The following is a 19,829-nucleotide window of genomic DNA, read 5'->3' on the forward strand; positions in this document are numbered from 1 at the left end:
AATTAATGGAGGGACTAACTTCCTTGATAAATCACCAGGGTCAGGTGAATTGCATCCTAGACTGTTAAAAGAAGCCAGGGAGGAAGTGCTATGAGAATAATTTTCCAATCCTTGTCAGACAGTAGTAAGGTACTAGAAGATTGGAGGTCCGCAAATATTATACCATTATTCAAAAAGGATGCCAGGCAAAGGTCAAATAAAATTATAGGATGGTCAGTCTGACTTCAATGGTGAACAGCTTTCTAGAATCAATATTGGCTATATCATTAACAGTAACTTAGATGGTTACAGATTAATTAGGGACATTCAGCATAATTTGCCTGCCTTACTAACTTAATATAACCTTTTTTGAGGAAAAAGTGAAGAGGATTCATGAGAGTAGTGCAAAGGGTGTTAGATTAGATTTCCTAATGTGGAAACAGGCCCTTCGGCCCAACCAGTCTGCACAGACCCTCCAAAGAGTAACCCTAACAGACCTATTTCCCTCTGACATTTGCACCTAACACTGTCGACAATTTAACATGTCCAATTCACCTGACCTGCACATCTTTGGACTGTGCAAAGAAACCAGAGCACCCAGAGGAAACCCACACAGACACAGGGAGAATGTACAAACTCCACACAGACCGGAGTCTGAAGGCTGGAATCAAACCTGGGATCCTGGAGCTGTGAGGTAGCAGTGCTAACCACTGAACCGCCATATCTAGATTTTTGAATTTTTATTGAATTCAATTTTCACCATCTGACATGACATTATGGACCAGGCCAGACCCCCTCAAAACATTTCAAGAAAGTAGGCCAGACCCGAACTTTGCTAGTTGTTTTAAGCAGATGTAACATGGATATTCCAGGAGGAGTGCAGTTGGTCAAACAACGTAGTTTTAAACAAAACCGAATTTATTTACAAGATTATCAAATGAAACACAAACAAAAGAGAACAGGTTATTGAATAACCTAACCCATCCGAAATCCCAACAGATCATCCCAACTTAAAGATGTTGTTCCAAATACTTGCAACAATCCCCATGAACAGCCCTTGGAACAAAAGGTAGAATCAAACAACGGGTCTTACAGGAGAAAGGAGGATCAGCCTGGACCTGTTTCTTTGGGTCCAGCAGCTTTGACAATTGCCTGACTGCTTTCAGTGAATAGCCACACTGCTAAAAAACTAAATCAAACCAGAAAAAAGCAGAGCTAGGATAGCTGGCCACTCATTCATTGTACAAGTGTTGTTTTAAAACCTGGATGCCTTTTGCCTGAGGCAGTATCCGTTAACTATAATCAAATTGGCCCATCCAAGCCCAAACTTTTCAGAACCTGTGTTTTTATCTCCTGAAAAAAACCCAAGGACAACATAACCTCGTTAAAGGAGCAGCATTATCACAGACAGGATTCGAACACAAATGATGAAAGGATTCTGCATTTATGGTCCAAATACATTATCTCCATGTCATTGCCACTCAAAAATGTTAGCCTGGGATTCTGGATTGCTAGTCCACTACCCAGGACCCAGGCACCCCTCTCCACACTACCACCTCCCCCCCCACAAAGGATGTTGTTGACATGAATTTAGTAAGGCATTTGACAAGATCCCATATGGCAGACTGATCCGAAGAATTAAAGTCCATTGGATAAAGGATTATGTGGTGAATTGGATTCAAACTTGGCTCAGTAACAGGAAACAAATGCTAATGGTTGATGGATAATTTTGAGAATGGGAAGCTGTTTCCAGCTTTGTATTGGGTCCCTTGCTGGCTATGTAGTTGAAAATGAAAAAGGATGACTGTCAACTTTAGGATGATATCAATGCTTGGTTTGTGGGTGGAAAAATGGTAAATAGAATTCAATCCATACAGGATTATGTGTTTGGGGAGGGCAAATAGAGCAAGGGAATACATGATAAATAGGAGGATATTGAAGTGGAAGTGAGAGATCTTGGAAAGCGTGTTTATAGTTCCCATAAGGTAGCAGGGCAGTTAGATATATGATAATGGAGGTATATGGAATGCTTTCCTTCACTAGACAAGTATCGAATATAAGAGCAGGGATGTAATGTTGTACCTAAATATGAACTGTTTTGGTCACCACATTACAGAAAGGAAGAATGTTGCCAGATCTGAAAATTGCAGTAATGATTAAAGATTAGAAAGCTGGAGTTATTTTCCTGACAACAGAGCAGGCTGAGGGGTGAGTGAGGTGTACAAAATAATAAAGGACTTGGTGGAAAAATCTGATTTCCCATGGGAGGGGAAGTCAGTTATCAGAAACATAACATTAAAATGATTGGTAGGATTAAAGAGGACATGACAAATGATTTTTTCATTCTGATGGCGGTGGGTATCTGGAATTTGCTGTCAAGTGTGATGATGGTCATGGATACCCTGAATTCTCTGAATTCAGACAGAGAGTCATAGAGATGTATAGCATGGAAACAGACCCTTCAATGACAACTCATCCATGCTGACCAGTTATCCTAAGTTAATTCTGTCCCATTTGCCAGCACTTGGCCCATATCCCTCGAAACCCTTCCTATTCATGTACCCATCCAGATGCCTTTTAAATATTGCAATCATAATAGGTCCTCTAAACCAGGTCCTCTAGCAGCTCATTCCATAGATGGATCACCTTTTGCGTGAAAAAGTAGCCCCTTAGGCCCGTCTCACCCTAAACCTATGCCATCTAGTTCTCGACACCCCCAACCCAGGGAAAAGACCTTGTCTATTTGCCATATCCATGCCCCTCATGATTCTATAAGCCTCTATAAGGTCACTCCTCAGCCTCCAACGTTCCAAGAAAAACAGCCCCTGCCTAAATAGCCTCTCAAAAATAGCTCAAATCCTCCAACTCTGGCAACATCCTTGTCAATCCTTTCTGAACCCTTTCATGTTTCACAACATCCTTCAGATAAGGAGGGAAACTAGAATTGCGTACAATATTCCAAAAGTGACTTAACCAATGTCCTGTACAGCCGCAACATGACCTCACAACTCCTGTACTCAATGCTCTAACCAATAAAGGAAAGCACACTAAATGCCTTCTTCACTATCCTATGATCCTCCTTCATCTATCTGTGACTCTACTCTCTTTGTTCAGCAACACTCCCCAGGACCTTACCATTAAGTGTATAAGTCCTGTCCTGATTTGTTTTTCCAAAATGCAGTACCTCACATTTATCTAAACTCCATCTGATCAAGATCCCATTGTACTCTGAGGTAACCTTCTTTGCTGTCCACTACACCTTTAATTTTGGTGTCATCTGCAAACTTGGTAACTATACCTCCTATGTTCACTTCCAAATAATTTTTATTAATGACGAAAAGCAGTGGACCCACCACCTATCCTTGTGGCATACCATTGGTCACAGGGCTCCAGTCTGAAAAGCAACCCTCCACCACCACTCTCTGTCTTCTATCTTTGAGCCAGTTCTGTATCCAAATGGCTACTTCTCCCTGTATTCCATGTTATTTAAGCTTGCTAATCATCTACCACAAGGAACTTTGCCGAATGCCTTACTGAAGTCCATCTAGATCACGCCCACCGCTCTGCCCTCATCAATCCTCCTCATTGCTTCTTCAAAAAACTCAATCAAGTTAGTGAGAGGTGATTTCCCACGCACAAGGCCATGTTGACTATCCCTAATCAGTCCTTGCCTAACCAAATACATGTAAGTCCTGTCCGTCAGGATTTCCTCCAACAACGTGCCCACCACTGACATCAGGCTCACCAGTCTTTCAGTTCCCTGGATTTTCCTTACCACCTTTCTTAAATAGTGGCACAATGTTAGCCAACCTCCAGTCTTCCAGCACCTCACCTGTAACTATTGATGATACAAATATCTCAATAAGGAACCCAGCAATCACTTCCCTAGCTTCTCACAGTGTTTTAGGGTACACCTCATCTGATCCTCGGGATTTATCCACTCTTATGCATTTCAAGACATGCAGCATTTCCTCCATTGTTATATGGATATTTTTCAAGATGTCACCATCTTTTCCCAACATTCTGTATCTTCCATGTCCTTCTCTATTGATGCAAAGTACTGGTTTAGTATCTCCCCCATCTCCTGCGGTTCCACAAAAAGGCTGCCTTGCTGATCCTTGAGGGGTTCCATTCTCTCCCTAATTACCCATTTGTCCTTAACATATTTATAAAATCCCTTTGGGTTCTCCTTAACCCTATTTGCCCAAGTTATCTCATGTCCTGTTTTTGCCCTCCTGAATTTCCCTCTTAAGTATACTCCTACTGCCTTTGTACTCTCCTAAGGATTCACGTGATCTCTGCTGTCTATGCCTGACATATGCTGCCTTCTTTTTTAAAAGAAACCTGTATCTAAACTTGAAGAACTATAACTTGTAAAACACAAACCATGTGTTATAAAATGAGATTAAAATACACAGCTAGGGTGCAGATATGATGGGCTGAATGGCCTTTTCTTTGCAAAATGTTTCTATAGTCCTACGTTGATCTACAGACATTCCTATTGTTACAAACAGGAGTGTACTGTGTATTGTCAGCTAAGTCCCACATCAAAGTGAAAACCAACAGAGTTCAGATACTAAATGTATGGCTGACCAATCTGCAGTAGAGCTCAAGGAAGAAACACAATACTCCAGAAGAGTCCTCATCAACGTCCTGTACTACATCAACATGACTTCCCAACTCCAATTCACAAAAGTCTGAGGAATGAAAGCAAGAGTGCTAAATGCCTTCTTAACTATCCTGCCTACATAAAAAGCTTCAAAGAATTATATCCCTGAACCACTGGTTGTGTCTCTTCTACAACACTACCCAAGACACTACTTTTAATTGTATAAGTCCTGCCCTTGTTTGTTTTACCAAAATTCCTCACATTTATCCAAATTAAACCCCATCTGCCACTCCTCAGCCCATTGATCCAATCGATCATGATCTCTTTGCAATCTTCGATAACTTTCGTCACTGCCCAGTATTAAAAAACAATTTTGATGTCATCCGTAAATCTACTATGCATGCTTTCTATATTCTCATCCAAGTCATTTCTATAAATGACAAACAAAAGTGGACCTGGCACCAATCCCTGTGGAACATTGCTGGTAACAGGCCTCCAGTCTGAAAAACAACCCTCCACTACTACTCTCTTGTTTCCTGCCGTTAAGCCAACTTTATATCCAATTGATAAGCTCATCCTGAATCCCATTTGATCTAACTTTACTAACTAGACCACCATGCGAAACCTTGTCAAAAGCTTTACTAAAGTCCAAGTAAACATTTACCACTCTGCCCTCATCAATTTTTTTGTTTACTTCCACAAAATCTCACTCAAGTTTGTGAGATATGATTTCACAAAACCATGCTGACTATGCTTTATCATTCCTTGCTTTTCTAAATGCATATAAATCCTATCTTTCAAAATCACCTTCACCAACTCATCCACCATTGAAATCAGACTCACAGGTCTATAGTTCTTAGGCTTCTGCATTTAACCCTTTTTAAAGAAGGGCACAACATTAGCCAGTCTCCAGTCAAGCTTGACCTCACCCTTAGTTTCATATAAGAATTTTTGAAAAGGACGCTACAATTTCCTAACTTCCTAAAATGTGTTGGGATACACTAGATCAGATCCTGGAGATTTATTCAATTTTATATTTTCTAAGCTCTCCAGCACTTCCTTGAAGTGTTTTCAAAATGTCAATATTTATTTCCCAGGGTTCTCTAGCCTCCATTTCTTTCTCCACAGTTAAAACTGACATGGCATACTCATTTAATATCCCTCCCATCTTTTGAGGTTCAGCACAAAGACAATTTCTTTCAGGAGCCCTACTCTGTCTCTAGTTGCTGTCTTAATATACGGTCTGCTCCATTCAACTTTTGAAAGTTCTTATCTCATACCATTAAAATTTGCCTTACTCCAATGAAAAACTTTAAATTTTATGGAAGGATTATCCTTTTCCATGAACATTTTAAAACTAATAGAATTATGATCACTAGACCCACAGTGTTCCCCTATTATCTGGTCAGCATGGACGAGGTGTACTGAAGGGTCTGTTTCCATGCTGTACATCTCTCTGCCAATGACTCTTACTATCACCTCAGTCATTTGCCCTCCATTAATGTCAAGAAGTCAATTTTTGGTCCTTCTGTAGTAGGAACATTTACATATTTATGAAGAAAAATTTCTTTAACACAGTTGATAAATTCTTCACCACCCAAACCATTACCATGGGGAATTCAGGGTTGGAGTCTGAGTGGGATGTTCATCAGAAGGTCAGTGTGGAGTTGATAAGGCCAAACAGCCTGCTTCCACACTGTTGGGATTGTAATGAAACTATGGTAGTCCCAGTCAACGTTTGTAAAATTAAAATCCCCTACTATTACAACTTCATTATTCTTACATCTGAGATCCCTCTCCATGATCATTCTTTTTTTATTTCTAATTTCGACCCATATACTTTCATTGGACGATTTTTCAGAAATATCTTCTCTAGATACAGCAGTAATGTTTTCCTTAATCAAAAACACCATCCCTCCTCCTCTCTTGCCTCCCATTCTATCCTTCTTATAACATCTAAAACCTGGTACATTGAGCCTCCAGTCCTGTCCATCCCTCAGCCAATTTTCTCTAATAGCTATGACGTCTTGATCCCATGTTCCCAAACATGCTGAGCTCTTGCAAGACCTCTTGTATTGAAATAAATGCAGTTTAATACTTCAGACCTACTTCTTTCTTTGGCTTGCTCTTGTCTATCTTTTCTAATTAGCTTGCTCGTTTCAGATTCATAACCATCCTCACACATATTTCTATTTACGTTACTTAGCCCCCTCTGTAATAGTTCATAGTCTCCCTTAATAGAACTAGCAAACCTCCCTGCTACGATATTGGTCAATTTCCAGTTCTGGTGAAATAATCCTTTTTGAACAATGTCAATATAAACGTTGATATATTTCTCTTAATTTTTCAAAATGCAAAAATCCACACCCGAAGAATTCTTACACCAATTAAACTGAGTTTACAATCCAGAATATATGGGGCATGAAAGGATGTTACTTCCCAGCAGAAAATCGTCATGAGCAAACTACTTTCTTTTCACAAACGCCTTGAGACAAGAGTGAGGCTGGGGAGTTCAGATGGGGAGGGGAGGAGGGGTTTGCAAAGATGGACGTTAGTTAATGTATATGGCCCCCTCACAAGAGACCTAACATATCCTCCTCAGTGAGCCGCAATAATACGCCAACAGGTCGGGGAAATAAGTGGGTGAGCATTATGACAAGTAGACTTGCAGGGGATGTCATTTGACGCGTGTGAGGGGTAAGGTTTGGCCCTGTCCAGGTGTACACGGGTCAGTAGTACTGACAGCCTCAGTGTACTCAATGAAGATTACAGCCGAGCAGGTCCACACCGTTCCAACGTTCGCCGTCACCACCACCCGCTCGCGCTTTTCGCCGACCCCATTCGCCCGCCAGAGCGGTTGGAGTGCGCCTGCGCGGAAGCGCCGCCATTTTGGCCGTGCTGATAGTCTGATGTTGTAAGGAAGGCTGAGCCGAGGCCGAGCAGCGCGTCGCGAAATGGCCAATATCGCAGTGCAGCGAATTAAACGAGAGTTTAAGGAGGTTTTGAAGAGCGAAGAGGTAAGAGTCGCTCCCAACCTTATCTCTCCTAATCTGTTTATACCTTCTCTCCTTGGTTGGTTGGCCGCCGACGGGAGAGGAGAGTCCGGGGAGTTTCATGGTGATGGACACGGGACCGGGTGATGGACAGGCGCCAGAGGCGGTTTCGGGAAAGTCCAGGGAGCGGTTGCGGGATTTACTACAAGTAATTTTTTTTTTAAAAAAGCTATAAATGTCGAATCTGCCATTTATCAGTGTCGTGGCAATGGCGTGGTTGATGTGAAGCGCTTCAAATGCCGGATTTTGGGAGGTCTGGGTGATACCTTGAGCATTCAGGTTGTTGCTAGGCTTGTAGGCGTGTAACATTCTTCCACCACCGTGCGAGACACCTACCTCCACATCGATGTACAGGGGTACGTTTTGTGCGGCTGAGTTCATGTTGGATGGAATTGAGATGTACAATTTTATTTCATGTTATTGCTAAGGTTTATTCTTGTACTTTTCTTTGTTTAGAACTGTATTGGTATCGGATGATATCGTTTGGTTCGGTGATATCTGGTTTCCACAATTGACATTTGGTTATTTTGCTGTGTTAGCATGTTTTTGATTTCAGATTTACATTTGCTCTATCATATCCACCTTTGTTTTTGACAGAAAAGGGAATGTAGGATCTGTGGTAACATTAAGCTAAATGGCTGATAAAATGTATAATGTTATGATTTTAAATTGCCTTAGTCACTGAGTTGGTCAAATATTAGTTGTCTGCACATGGTTAGACTCCAGCTGGCAGGTCATCTTTCTGAAGATTGCACTTGTTCATCAGGCATAAAACATTGACCAATTGTTTTATCATCTTGGAATACTAATGCTAAAAGTAAAATTCTTTCAGAAAACTATGTGCAATTCAAAGATGCTCAGTCCGTACCTACTGTGAACAGATTTTGCAAGTACTTTTTAACATAGGTACACAAGTATGGCATTGCTACATTAAAATTAGTGCTGCACTCAGTTCGTTAGTAGTAAAATAATATTATATGTTATTGACCCCCTCAGTCCTCTGGATAAAAATTATTTTCCCCAAATTCCCTCTTGTCTTTCACCTTAAAATTATGTCCCCTTGTTGACTTTTCAACTAATGTGAATAGCTGCTTTTAGTCACCATGTTTATGCTCTTCATAACCTTATACACCACTATTAGATTCCATCTTACTTTGTGTTCTAAAGAAAACAATTTCACATTATTCAGCTTTTCAGCATAGCTGAAATACTTCAGCCTTGGCAACATCCTAGTGAATCTTCTCTGCACCCTCCACTGTAATCACATCCTTCCTATTGTGTAGTGACTTGAACTGCATATGATGCTCTAGTTGTGGTCTAACCAAACTTTTATACAGCTCCAACATGATCTCCTTGTGCTTATAATCATTGCCATGACTGATAAAGGCAAGCATCATATATGCCTTCTTAACTACCCTCTTAACTGGTCCTGCCACCTTCAGTGCCCTGTGGGAAAGCACCCTTCAGTGCCCTGTTCTGGGCTTCCCAGTATCCTGTCATTCATTGGGTATCCCCTTGTCTTGTTTCTTCTTCCAAAGTACATCACCTTACGTTTACTAGTGTTAAGTTCCATCTGCCATTGACCGACTCATCTGACCAGTCCATTTATATCCTGTGACCTAACAACTTCCTCCTCACAGTCAATTACCTAAACAATCTTTGTGCCATCTGTAAACTAACTTATCACCTCACCCCCTGTCAACTTTCATGTGTGTTCTCATCTGCAGCATTTTTGAATATCAAAACAATAAAGCTTCCAGTGCTAATCCTCACTTATGCCACTACATACTGGACTTCTATTAAAACAAATAGCTTTCTAACACCACCTTCTGTCTCTGGAGCTGCTACAGTTCATGTGGTATAGATTCATCTGTGATGATGACAGAGCCAGTTCCAGGATTTTTAACCTGATGGTGATAGACATGTAACCATTCTGTGTCAGAATGATGTGTGGCGCAGGAAGGGACTTGTAGTTGGTGTTCTGTGCATCAGTTACATTTATCCTCCCAGGTGGTACAGGTTTCGTGTTTGAAAGTTGAAGGGTTTGTAGTTGTTGTCGTACACATTCTAGTTGTAACATTTTGTCACTGTGCATCAGTGGTGGGGAAAGTGAATGTTTAATAAGTTGGTTAGAGGGCTGGTCAAAGGATGTACTTTGTCCTAGATTGTGTTGAGCTTCTTAACTGTTTTGGAGTTGCACTTGACTGGGAAAAATGAGAGATTTCTATCACACTCTTAACTAATCCCTTTTTGGTGGAAGGGCTTTGGGCTGTCAAGATTTGAGATACTTGTAGAATTCCCAGCCTCTGACCTGTTCTCATAATCAATGTCTGGTCATTAAAATGTTGATGGTAGGAATTTAGAAATGGCAGTGCCATTAAACCTTGAGATGGTTAGATTCTGTTTGGAAGTCATAATTATCTAGCATTTGTGACATTAGTGTTATTTTCCATTTATGCCTGAATTTACCCAGGTCTGCCTTTAAGAAGGCATGGCTGTGACCATATCTGAGAAATAGCAAAGGGTGCTGAACAGAATACTTCCAATTTCTGAGCTGTTTTAATTGAGGAATGTTGGTGATGAAACTGCAGGAAATATTTAGGGATGACTGATTTTTTTTTCTCTTCCCAGCGCCGCCGCCCCCCCCCCCCCCCCCCCCAAAAGAATCTTCTGTATGCTAGGTATGACTCCAGCATGTGGAGTGTGTGTTCCCTGGAATGCCATTGAGTTCAATTTTGCAACACCTCATTCACGCCACACTCTGCCCTGGAGATAAAGGCAGTACTTGACAACCATTTGCCTTGCATCTGAAATTCAGTTCTTTTTCCAAATGTTTTGGCCAAGACTAATGATGTCTGGAGCAGAATCCCAACTAAACATTGGTGAGCAACTTATTGCTGAGTAAGTCATCTTCCACCATGTCAGTAATATCTTTCCATCATTGGTGCTGATGATTAAGAGTAACCTTTTGGGAAAATAATTGTGTTGACTGGATTTGAGCAGATGGTACTTGGGATGAGTTTTGATTTTGTTTTTTGATCATTACAGGAATGTAAGAATTGGAGGTGATGGTGTTCCAATAGATTTGTTGCCTTTGTCCTTCTAAGAAATAGTGGTTGTGGGTTGTGCTGAGGAGTTAGGTGAATTTCTGCAGTGCATCTTCTAGAGAGTACACAGCTTCTACTCTATGGATGGAGGGAGTAAATATTTGTGGATGTGGTGCTAAGCAAGAGGGTTGTTTTGCTTTCGATGGTGTTCCATTGAATTGATTCCATACAAATTGATTTTGACCCACTTGTCAGCATTTATGCACCTGCACACCTAGGTCTCTGTTTAATAACATTCCCCAGAGACCTACTATTAACTGTATAAGTCCTATCCTGATTTGCCTGACCAAAGTGCAACACCTCACATTTTCTAAATTAAATTCATATCTACCACTCTTTGGTCAATTGGCCCATCTCGTACAATCATATAGATGTATAGCACAGAACCAAACTTCACTCCAACTTGTCCATGTCGACCAGATATCCTAAACTCATCTAATCCCATTTGCCAGCATTTGGCCTGAAACTCCCTCAAACCTTCCTATGTGAGTACCCATCCAGATGCCTTTCAAATGTTGTTGTACCAACATCCACCCCCTCTGGCAGCTCATTCCATACATGTACCACCTTTTGCATGGAAAACGTTGACCTTCAGGACCCTGTTTTTATATCTTTCCCATCTCAGTTTAAAACTATGCCCTCTGGTTTTGGACTCGCCTGGAGAAAATTCCTTGGCTATTTAACATATTTGTGCCCCTCATAACATTATAAACCTCTAGAAGGTCACCCCTCAGCCCCTGACGCTACAAGGAAAATAGCAGCCTATTCAGTCTCTTCCTGTAGCTCAAACCCTCCAACCCTGGCAACATTCTTTTAAATCTTTTTTGAACCTTTTCAAGTTTCACAACATCTTTTCTACAGTTCGGAGACTAGATTGAATTCCAGAATTGGGCAAACCAATGTCCTGCACAGCTGAAACATGACCCCCCAACTCCAAAACGCAATGCATTGACCAATAAAAGAAAATGTACCAAATGCCTTCTTCACCAACCTATCTACCTCAGAGACTTTCAAGGAACTACATACCTGAACTCCAAGGTCTCTTGGTTTGACAACACTTCCCAGGATCCTGGCATCAATTGTATAAGTCCTGCCCTGATTTGCCTTTTCAAAATGCAGCACCTCACATTTATCTAAATTAAACTTCATCCTCCGCTCCCCAACCCTTTATCCCATCTGATCAAGATCCCGTTGTACACTGAGATAACCTCAGCTGTCCACTACACCATCTATTTTGGTGTCACTTGCAACCTTACTTCCCTACATTCACATACAAATCATTTATACTAATGACAAGCAGTGGACCCAGCATTGATCCTTATGAAACATTACTGGGCACAGGCCTCCAGTCTGAAAACAGCCCTTCACCACCACCCTCAGTCTCTTACCTTCAAGCCAATTTTGTATCCAGTTGGCGAGCATCCTCTGGATTCCATGTGATCTGACCTTGCTAACCAGTCTATCATGCGTAACCTTGTCAAATGCCTTGCTGAAGCCTATATCGACAATGTCTACCACACTGGCTTCATCAGTTGTCTTTATCACTTCTTCAAAAAACTCAATCAAATTTGTCTTGTTGGAGTTGCGCCCATCCAGGTAAGGGGGAGTATTCCATTACACTGCTGACTTGTGCCTTATAACTGGTGGATAGGCTTTGGGAAGTCAGGAGGTGAGTTATATGCTACAACGTTCCTAGCCTCTGACCTGCTCTTGCAGCCAACATATTTATGTGTGAGTTCATTTGATTTTCTGGTTAATGTAACTCTAAGGATGTTGTTAGTGCGGCATTCAGTGATTGTAACATGATTGAATATTAAGGAGAGAAAGGTAGTTCAACTCTAAGGAACTCCAGAGATATCCTGGAGCTGAGATGACTGACCTACAACTACAACCTTTTTCTAATGTACTAACTATGACTGACTAGCCAGTGATACTCATTGACTCCAGTTTTGCTAGGGCTGTTGGATGCCACACTCAGCCAAATGCAGTCTTGATGTCAAAGGCTGTCGCTCTTATCTCTGGAATTCAGTTCTTTTGCCAAGGTTTGAACCAAGACTGAAATGAGGTCCGGAGTGAAATGGCCTGGCGGAACCAAAACTGGGCATCACTGAGCAGGTACTGCTTGATAGCACTGTTGATGACACCTTCCATCACTTTACTGATGATCAAGAGTAAACTGATGGGGTGGTAATTGGCTGGGTTGGATTTGTCTGACTGTGTGTAGAAGACATACCTGGGCAATTTTCCATATTGAGTGGATGCCAGTATTGTAGTTATACTGGAGCAGATTGGCTAGGCGACTGGTAAGTCATAGCTGTCAGCATGGAAACAGGCCCTTTGGTCCAACCTGTCAGTGCCACCAAGTTTCCAAAACTAAATCAATCCCACTTGCCTGTGTTTGGCCCATATCCCTCTAAACCTTTCCAATTCATATACTTACCAAATGTCTTTTAAATGTTGTAACTGTACCTGCATCTACTACTTCCTCTGGCAGTTCATTCCACATATGAACCACTCTGTGGAAAAACTTACCCCACAAGTCCCTTTTAAATCTCCTCTCACCTTAAAGATGTGCCCCCTAGTTTTGAGCTTTTCCACCCTAGAAAAAAAATCTTTGCTGTTCACCTTATCTATTCTCCTCATGATTTTAAAAATCTCTGAGGTCACCCTTCAACTTCCAATGTTTCAGTGAAAAACATTCTGGCCTATCCAGCCTTTCCCTATAACTCAAATCCTGCTGTCCTGGCAACATCCTGGTACATATTTTCTGAGCCCTCACCAATTTAAGAATGTCCTTCCTATAGCAGGAAAAGCAGATCTGTACACCATTCCAAACATTCCGGAGCACAATTCTTCAGTACTATTGCAGAATATTGTCAGCACCCATAGCCTTTGCAGTACCCAGTGCCTTCAGCCCTTTCCTTGATATCAAGTGGAGTGAATTGAGTTGGCTGACGATTGGTATTTATAATGCTATGGACTGCTGGAGGAGGCTGCAATGGATCATTTGCTTGTCACTTCTTGCTGAAGATTGCTGAAAATGCTTTAGCCTTACCTTTTGCACTAATGTTTTGGGCTCTTCCATTATTAAGGATGGAGAAATTTGAGGAACCAACTCCTCCAGTGAGTTGTTTAATCGTCTAACACCATTCATGATTTGAATGTGGCAAGACTGCAGAGCTTAGATCTGATTGGTTGTATTTGAGATTGTTTCATTCTGTATATCACTTGCTATTTAGCAAGCAAGTAGTCCTGTTTAGCTGTTTCAGGTTGACGTCTCATTTTTAGGTATGCCTGGTCCTGCTCCTGCTATACCCTACTTTACTCATCATTGAACCAGGGTTGATCCCTTATATTGAGTGGCGGATATGCTGGGCTATGAGGTGGCAGGTTGTGCTGGAATACAAATCACTTGCTATCGATAACCCCCAGCTCTTCATGATGCCCACTTTTTAGTTGCTAGATATGTCCAAAATTTGTCCCATTTAACATGGTGATTGTACCACACAATATTATGGATGGTATTCTCAATTGTGAAGGTGGAATTTGGTCTCCACAATTACCATGCGATGGTCACTCTTTCCCACACTGTCATGAACAGATGCATGCAGCCTACAGATTGGTTAGTATGCGGTCAAGCATGGTTTTCTTTTCCCCTTTGTGGTCCCCTCACCACCTTGCACAGACCCAGTCCAGCAGCTGTGCCCTTTAGTTTGATCAGCAGTGCTGCTGTTGAGCCACTCTTGGTGGTGGACATTGAAATCCCCCACCAAGGATTGTTCAACATGGAGGAATACTGATTCATCAGCAAAGGAAGGATGGTATGTAGTAATCAGGAGGTTTCCTTGCCCATGTTTATCTTGAAGCCATGAGACTTCGTGGGATCTAGAGTCAGTGTTGAGGACTCTGAGATAACTCCTGTTTGTGTACCACTATCACCTCTGCCAAGTCTGTCTTGCCAGTGGGACAGGACATATCCAGGCATGGTGATAGTTTCTGGGATGTTATCTATCAGTTTGATAAGTATTACTATGTCAGGCTGTTGCTTGACGAGTCTGTGAGGCTGCTCTCCCAATTTTGACAGTAGCCCCAGATTTTGGAAAGGAGGATTTTGCAGGGTTGACAGGGCTGTTCTTGTTCTTTCCGGTGCCTAGTTGCTTCCAGGTGGTCTATCCAGTTTCCTTTCTCTGAGATTTTAGAACGATTGATATATTTGAATGGCTTACTAGGCCATTCAGAGGGCACTTAACAGTCACTTTGCAGTGGCTCTGGAATCACCTATTCACTAGACAAGATGAGGAGGGTAAATGAACTTAGGGCTTAGATTGGTGCCTGGGAGTATGATGTTATTGTGATCAGAGATTTGATTGAAGGCAGGGCATGATTGGCAAGTAAATGTTCCAGGGTATAGACACTTCAGACAGGATAGGGAGGGAAGTAGGTGGGGAGAGGATTTCATTGCTGGTCAGGGATGATATCACTGTTGTGCTAAAGGAGGACATTATGGAGGGCTTGAGTAGTGAGGCGTTATGGGTGGAGCTGAGAAATAAGAAGGGTACAGTTACATTGTTGGGGCTGTATTACAGGCCTCCCAACAGTGAGTGTGAGGTAGAAGAACAAATAGGTAAACAGATTATGGAAAGATGTAGAGGCAACAGGGTGGTGATGATGGGAGATTTTAACTTTGCCAACATTGACTGATATATACTTAGTGTCAGAGGTCTGGATGGGGCAGAATTTGAAAGAACTATCCAGGAGAGTTTTCTGAAGCAGTATGTCAATAGTCTGAGGGAAGTCGCCATATTGGACCTGGTGTTGGGGAATGAGCCAGGCCATGTGGTAGAAGTTGTGGTGGGGGATTTCTTTGGGAACAATGACTACGATTCTGAGAGTTTTAGAATACTCATTGACAAAGATGAGTGGTCCTAAGGGATGAGTATTAAACTGGCCCAAGGCCAATTATATCAAAATTAGGCAGGAGCTGGAAAATGTGGGTTGGACACAGCTATTTTAAGGTAAGTCCACTTAAATGTATGGTTATCCACTTTGGTTGCAAGAACAGGAAGGCAGATTACTACCTAAATGTAATCAAGTTAGGTAAAGGGGCAGTACAAAGAGACCTGGGTGTTCTTGTACATCAGTCAATGAAGGCAAGCATGCAGGTACAGCACGTAGTGAAGAAAGCTAATAGCATGCTGGCCTTCATAACAAGAGGGATTGAGTATAGAAACAAAGAGGTTCTTCTACAGCTGTACAGGGCCCTGGTGAGACCGCACCTGGAATATTGTGTGCAGTTCCGGTCTCCAAATTTGAGGAAAGACATTCTGGCTATTGAGGGTGGCAGTGTAGGTTCATGAGGTCAATTCCTGGAATGACGGGACTATCTTATGTTGAAAGATTGGAGCGACTGGGCTTGTATACCCTTGAGTTTAGAAGACTGAGAGGGGATCTGATTGAGACATAAGATTATTAAAGGATTGGACACTCTGGTGGCAGGAAACATGTTTCTGCTGATGGGTGAGTCTCGAACCAGAGGACACAGCTTAAAAATAAGGGGTAGGCCATTTAGGACAGAGATGAGGAGAAACTTCTTCACCCAGAGAGTGGTGGTGTGTGGAATGCTCTGCCCCAGGAGGCAGTGGAGGCCCAGTCTCTGGATTCATTTAAGAAAGAGTTGGATAGAGCTCTCAAGGATAGTGGAATCAAGGGTTATGGAGATAAGGCAGGAACAGGATACTGATTGAGGATGATCAGCCATGATCATAATGAATGGTGGTGCAGGCTTGAAGGGCAGAATGGCCTACTCCTGCACCTATTATCTATTGTAGTGCAGGATAGGCATGTATGGTTGAAAGCAAAGGATAGGAAGGGCAAGATTTGTGAGTCGTGAATGACAGGAGAAATCATACAACTAGCCAAGAGGAAAAGGGAAGCGTACATAAGGTTCATGCAGCTAAGGACAGAATGGGCCCTGGAGGAATATTGGGCCAGTAGGGCCAGTCTTAAACGAGGAATCAAGTGGGCTAAAATGGATCATGAAATAGCTTTCGCAAGCAGAATTAAGGAAAATCCCAAAGCCTTTTATTCTTATATAAGAAGCAAGCGGGTAACTAAAGAAAGGATTGGTCCACTAAAGGATAAGGAAGGAAGGCTGTGTGTTAAAGCTGAGAAAATGGGTGAGATTCTGAATGATTACTTTGCATCAGTGTTCACCTGAGGAGAGGGACATGATGAATGTTGAGATTAGAGATAGAAGTTTGGTTACTCTGGATCATGTTGACATGACTAGGGAAGGTGTGTTGGGGAGGCTAGAGGTTATTAAAGTGGACAAATTTCCAGGACCAGGTGGTATCTCTCCCAGGTTGCTGAGGGAGGCGAGAGAGGAAATAGCTGGGGCCCTGACAGATCTCTTTGTGGCATCCTTAAATACAGGTGAGGTGCCAGAGGCCTGGAAGGTTGCTCATGTTGTCCCCTTGTACAAGAAGGGTAGTAGATATTCTACAGACCAGTGAGTCTGACATCGGTGGTGGGAAAGTTGCTGGAGGAGTACTGAGGGATAAAATCTATTTATATTTTGGGGGGAGAAAATGAGCTTATCAGTGATGGGTAACATGGTTTTGTGCAGGGGAGATCGTGCATTGACAATTTAAGAGTCCTTTGAGGAAGTGTCCAAGTTGATGAATGAAAGAGGGGCTGTAGATATCATATACATGGACTTTAGTAAGGCATTTGATAAGGTTCCCCATGGTAAACTAATGGAGAAAATGCACTTACATGGTGTGTAGGGTGTTCTAGCTAGGTGGATAAAGAACTGGTTTAGCAACAGGAGACAGTAGTTGAAGGGAGTTTCTCGAAATCGAGAAAGGTAACTAGTGGTGTTTCACAGGGATCAGTGCTGGGGTCACTGTTGGTTGCAATATACATAGATGTTCTGGAAGAGGGCACTGTTGGTATGATCAAGTTTGCAGATGACACCAAGGTTGGTGGAGTAGCAGAAAGCATAGGGGGACTGTCAAAGAATACAGGAAAATATAGACAGACTGGAGAGTTGGGCAGATGGAGTTCAATCGAGGCAAATGTGAGGTGATGCATTTTGGGAAGTCTAATTCTAGAGCGAACTATACTGTAAACAGAAGAGACTTGGGAAAAGTTGATGAGCAGAGAGAGCTGGGCATTCAGTTCCATTGTACCCCGAAGGTGGCTGCACAAGTGGATAGAGTGGTCAGGAAGGCTTATAGTATACTTTCCTTCATCGGACAGGGTATTGAATATAAGAGCTGGCAGGTTATATTAAAATTGTACAAGACATTGGTTTGGTTACATTTAGAATACTGTGTACAGTTCTGCTAGCCACATTACCAAAAGGATGTGGACGCTTTGGAGAGGGTGCAGAGAAGGTTTACGAGGATGTTGCCTGGAATGGAAGGCGCTAGCTGTGAAGAGAGGTTGAATAGGTTAGGATTGTTTTTATTAGAAAAGAGGAGATTGAGGGGGGGGAACCTGATTGAAGTCTACAAAATCATTTGTAAGCAGGGTAGATAGAGATAAGCTTTTTCCCAGGGTGAAGGATTCAGTAACAAGAGGTCATGCTTTCAAGGTGAGAGGTGAAAAGTTTAAGGGGGATACACGCGGCAAATACTTTTACATAGAGGGTGGTGAGTGTCTGGAACACATTGCCAGCAGAGGTGATAGAGGCAGGCACGGTAGATTCATTTAGGATGAGGCTGGACAGATGCATGGGCAGGTGAGGGATACAGATGCTTAGGAATTGGGCGACAGGTTTATACAGTAGATTTGGATTGGCTCAGGCTTGGTGGGCTGAAAGGCTTGTACCTGAGCTGTAAATTTTCTTTGTTCCTGTTCTTTAGTAGATTTTCTTCCCTGAAGGACAAGAGTGAACCAAATAGGTTTTCCTGACAATTGACAGTGGTTTTGTGGTTTTCAGTAGATTCTTGATTCCTGATATTTTATGTTGAATTCAAATTCCATCTTCTGTCCTGACGAGCTTTGGATCTGGGTTCCCCGAGCATTAACTGAGTTTCTGGATTAATAATGTAGTAATAATATCACTTGGCCATCTGAATATTATGTAATCATCAGCAAATATCAGCAATTGACCTTATAATGGAGTGCACGTCATTAAAGCAGCTGAAGGTGGTTGAACCTATGACTCTACCTTGGGTAGGCGATGACCTAGTGGTATTATCGCTGGGCTGTTAATCCAGAAACCCAGGTAATGTTCATAGAACCTAACAGCGCAGAACAGGCCCTTCTGCCCTCTGTTATGCTGACCTATTAAAATAATCTGATGATCATCTGTCCTACACCATTTCATTATTATCCTTATGTATGTCCAATGCCAATTTAAATGCCCTTTAATGTTGGCGAGTCTACTACTGTTGCAGGCAGGCTGTTCCACGTCCCTACTACTTTGTGAAGAAACTACCCCATATATCTGTCCTAACTCTATCACCCCTCAATTTAAAGCTATATCCCCATGTGTTAGCCTTCACCATCCGAGGAAGAAGACTCTCACTGTCCACCCATCTAACCTGTTTATCTTATATGTATTGACTAAGTTACTTCTCAACCTTCTTCTCTCCAACGAAAACAGCCTCAGTTCCCTCAGCCTTTCATCATAGACCTTCCTTCCATACCAGCCAACATCCTAGTAAAATTCTTCTGAACCTTTTCTAAAGCTTCCTCATCCTTCCTATAATGTGGTGACCAGAACTGCATGCAATACTCCAGGTGTGGCCTCACCAGTGTCTTGTACATCTGAAGCATGGCCTCGTGGCTCTGAAACTCAATCACTCTACCAATAAGTGCCAGTGCACCATATGCCTCCTTAACAACCCTATCACCTTGGTGGCAACTTTCAGGGATTTATGCAGCATGACACAGATCTCTCTGTTCATCTACACTGCCAAGAATTTTACTATTAGCCCAGTACTCTGCATTCCTGTTACTACTACCGAAGTGAACTACCTCACACTTTTCTGCTAAACTCCAGTTGCCACTTCTCAGCCCAGCTCTGCATCTTACCTATGTCCCTCTGTAACATCCTTCGGCACTATCCAC

The 19,829-nt window shown here is 42.2% G+C and overlaps 1 protein-coding gene across 1 annotated transcript in view; it reads left to right on the plus strand.

Moving 5' to 3' along the window:
- Nucleotides 1–7,430: 7,430 nt before the first annotated feature.
- ube2kb (ubiquitin-conjugating enzyme E2Kb (UBC1 homolog, yeast)) overlaps nucleotides 7,431–19,829 on the plus strand; it is a 101,136-nt gene continuing 88,737 nt past the window's right edge. The window contains exon 1 of the mRNA XM_072567815.1: nucleotides 7,431–7,605. Coding sequence (XP_072423916.1) covers nucleotides 7,543–7,605 — 63 coding nt within the window. The 5' untranslated portion in view covers nucleotides 7,431–7,542. The remainder of the gene's footprint in view (nucleotides 7,606–19,829) is intronic.

This window comes from Chiloscyllium punctatum, chromosome 1, assembly GCF_047496795.1.
Source record: "Chiloscyllium punctatum isolate Juve2018m chromosome 1, sChiPun1.3, whole genome shotgun sequence".
In the NCBI taxonomy this organism is placed as follows: domain Eukaryota; kingdom Metazoa; phylum Chordata; class Chondrichthyes; order Orectolobiformes; family Hemiscylliidae; genus Chiloscyllium; species Chiloscyllium punctatum.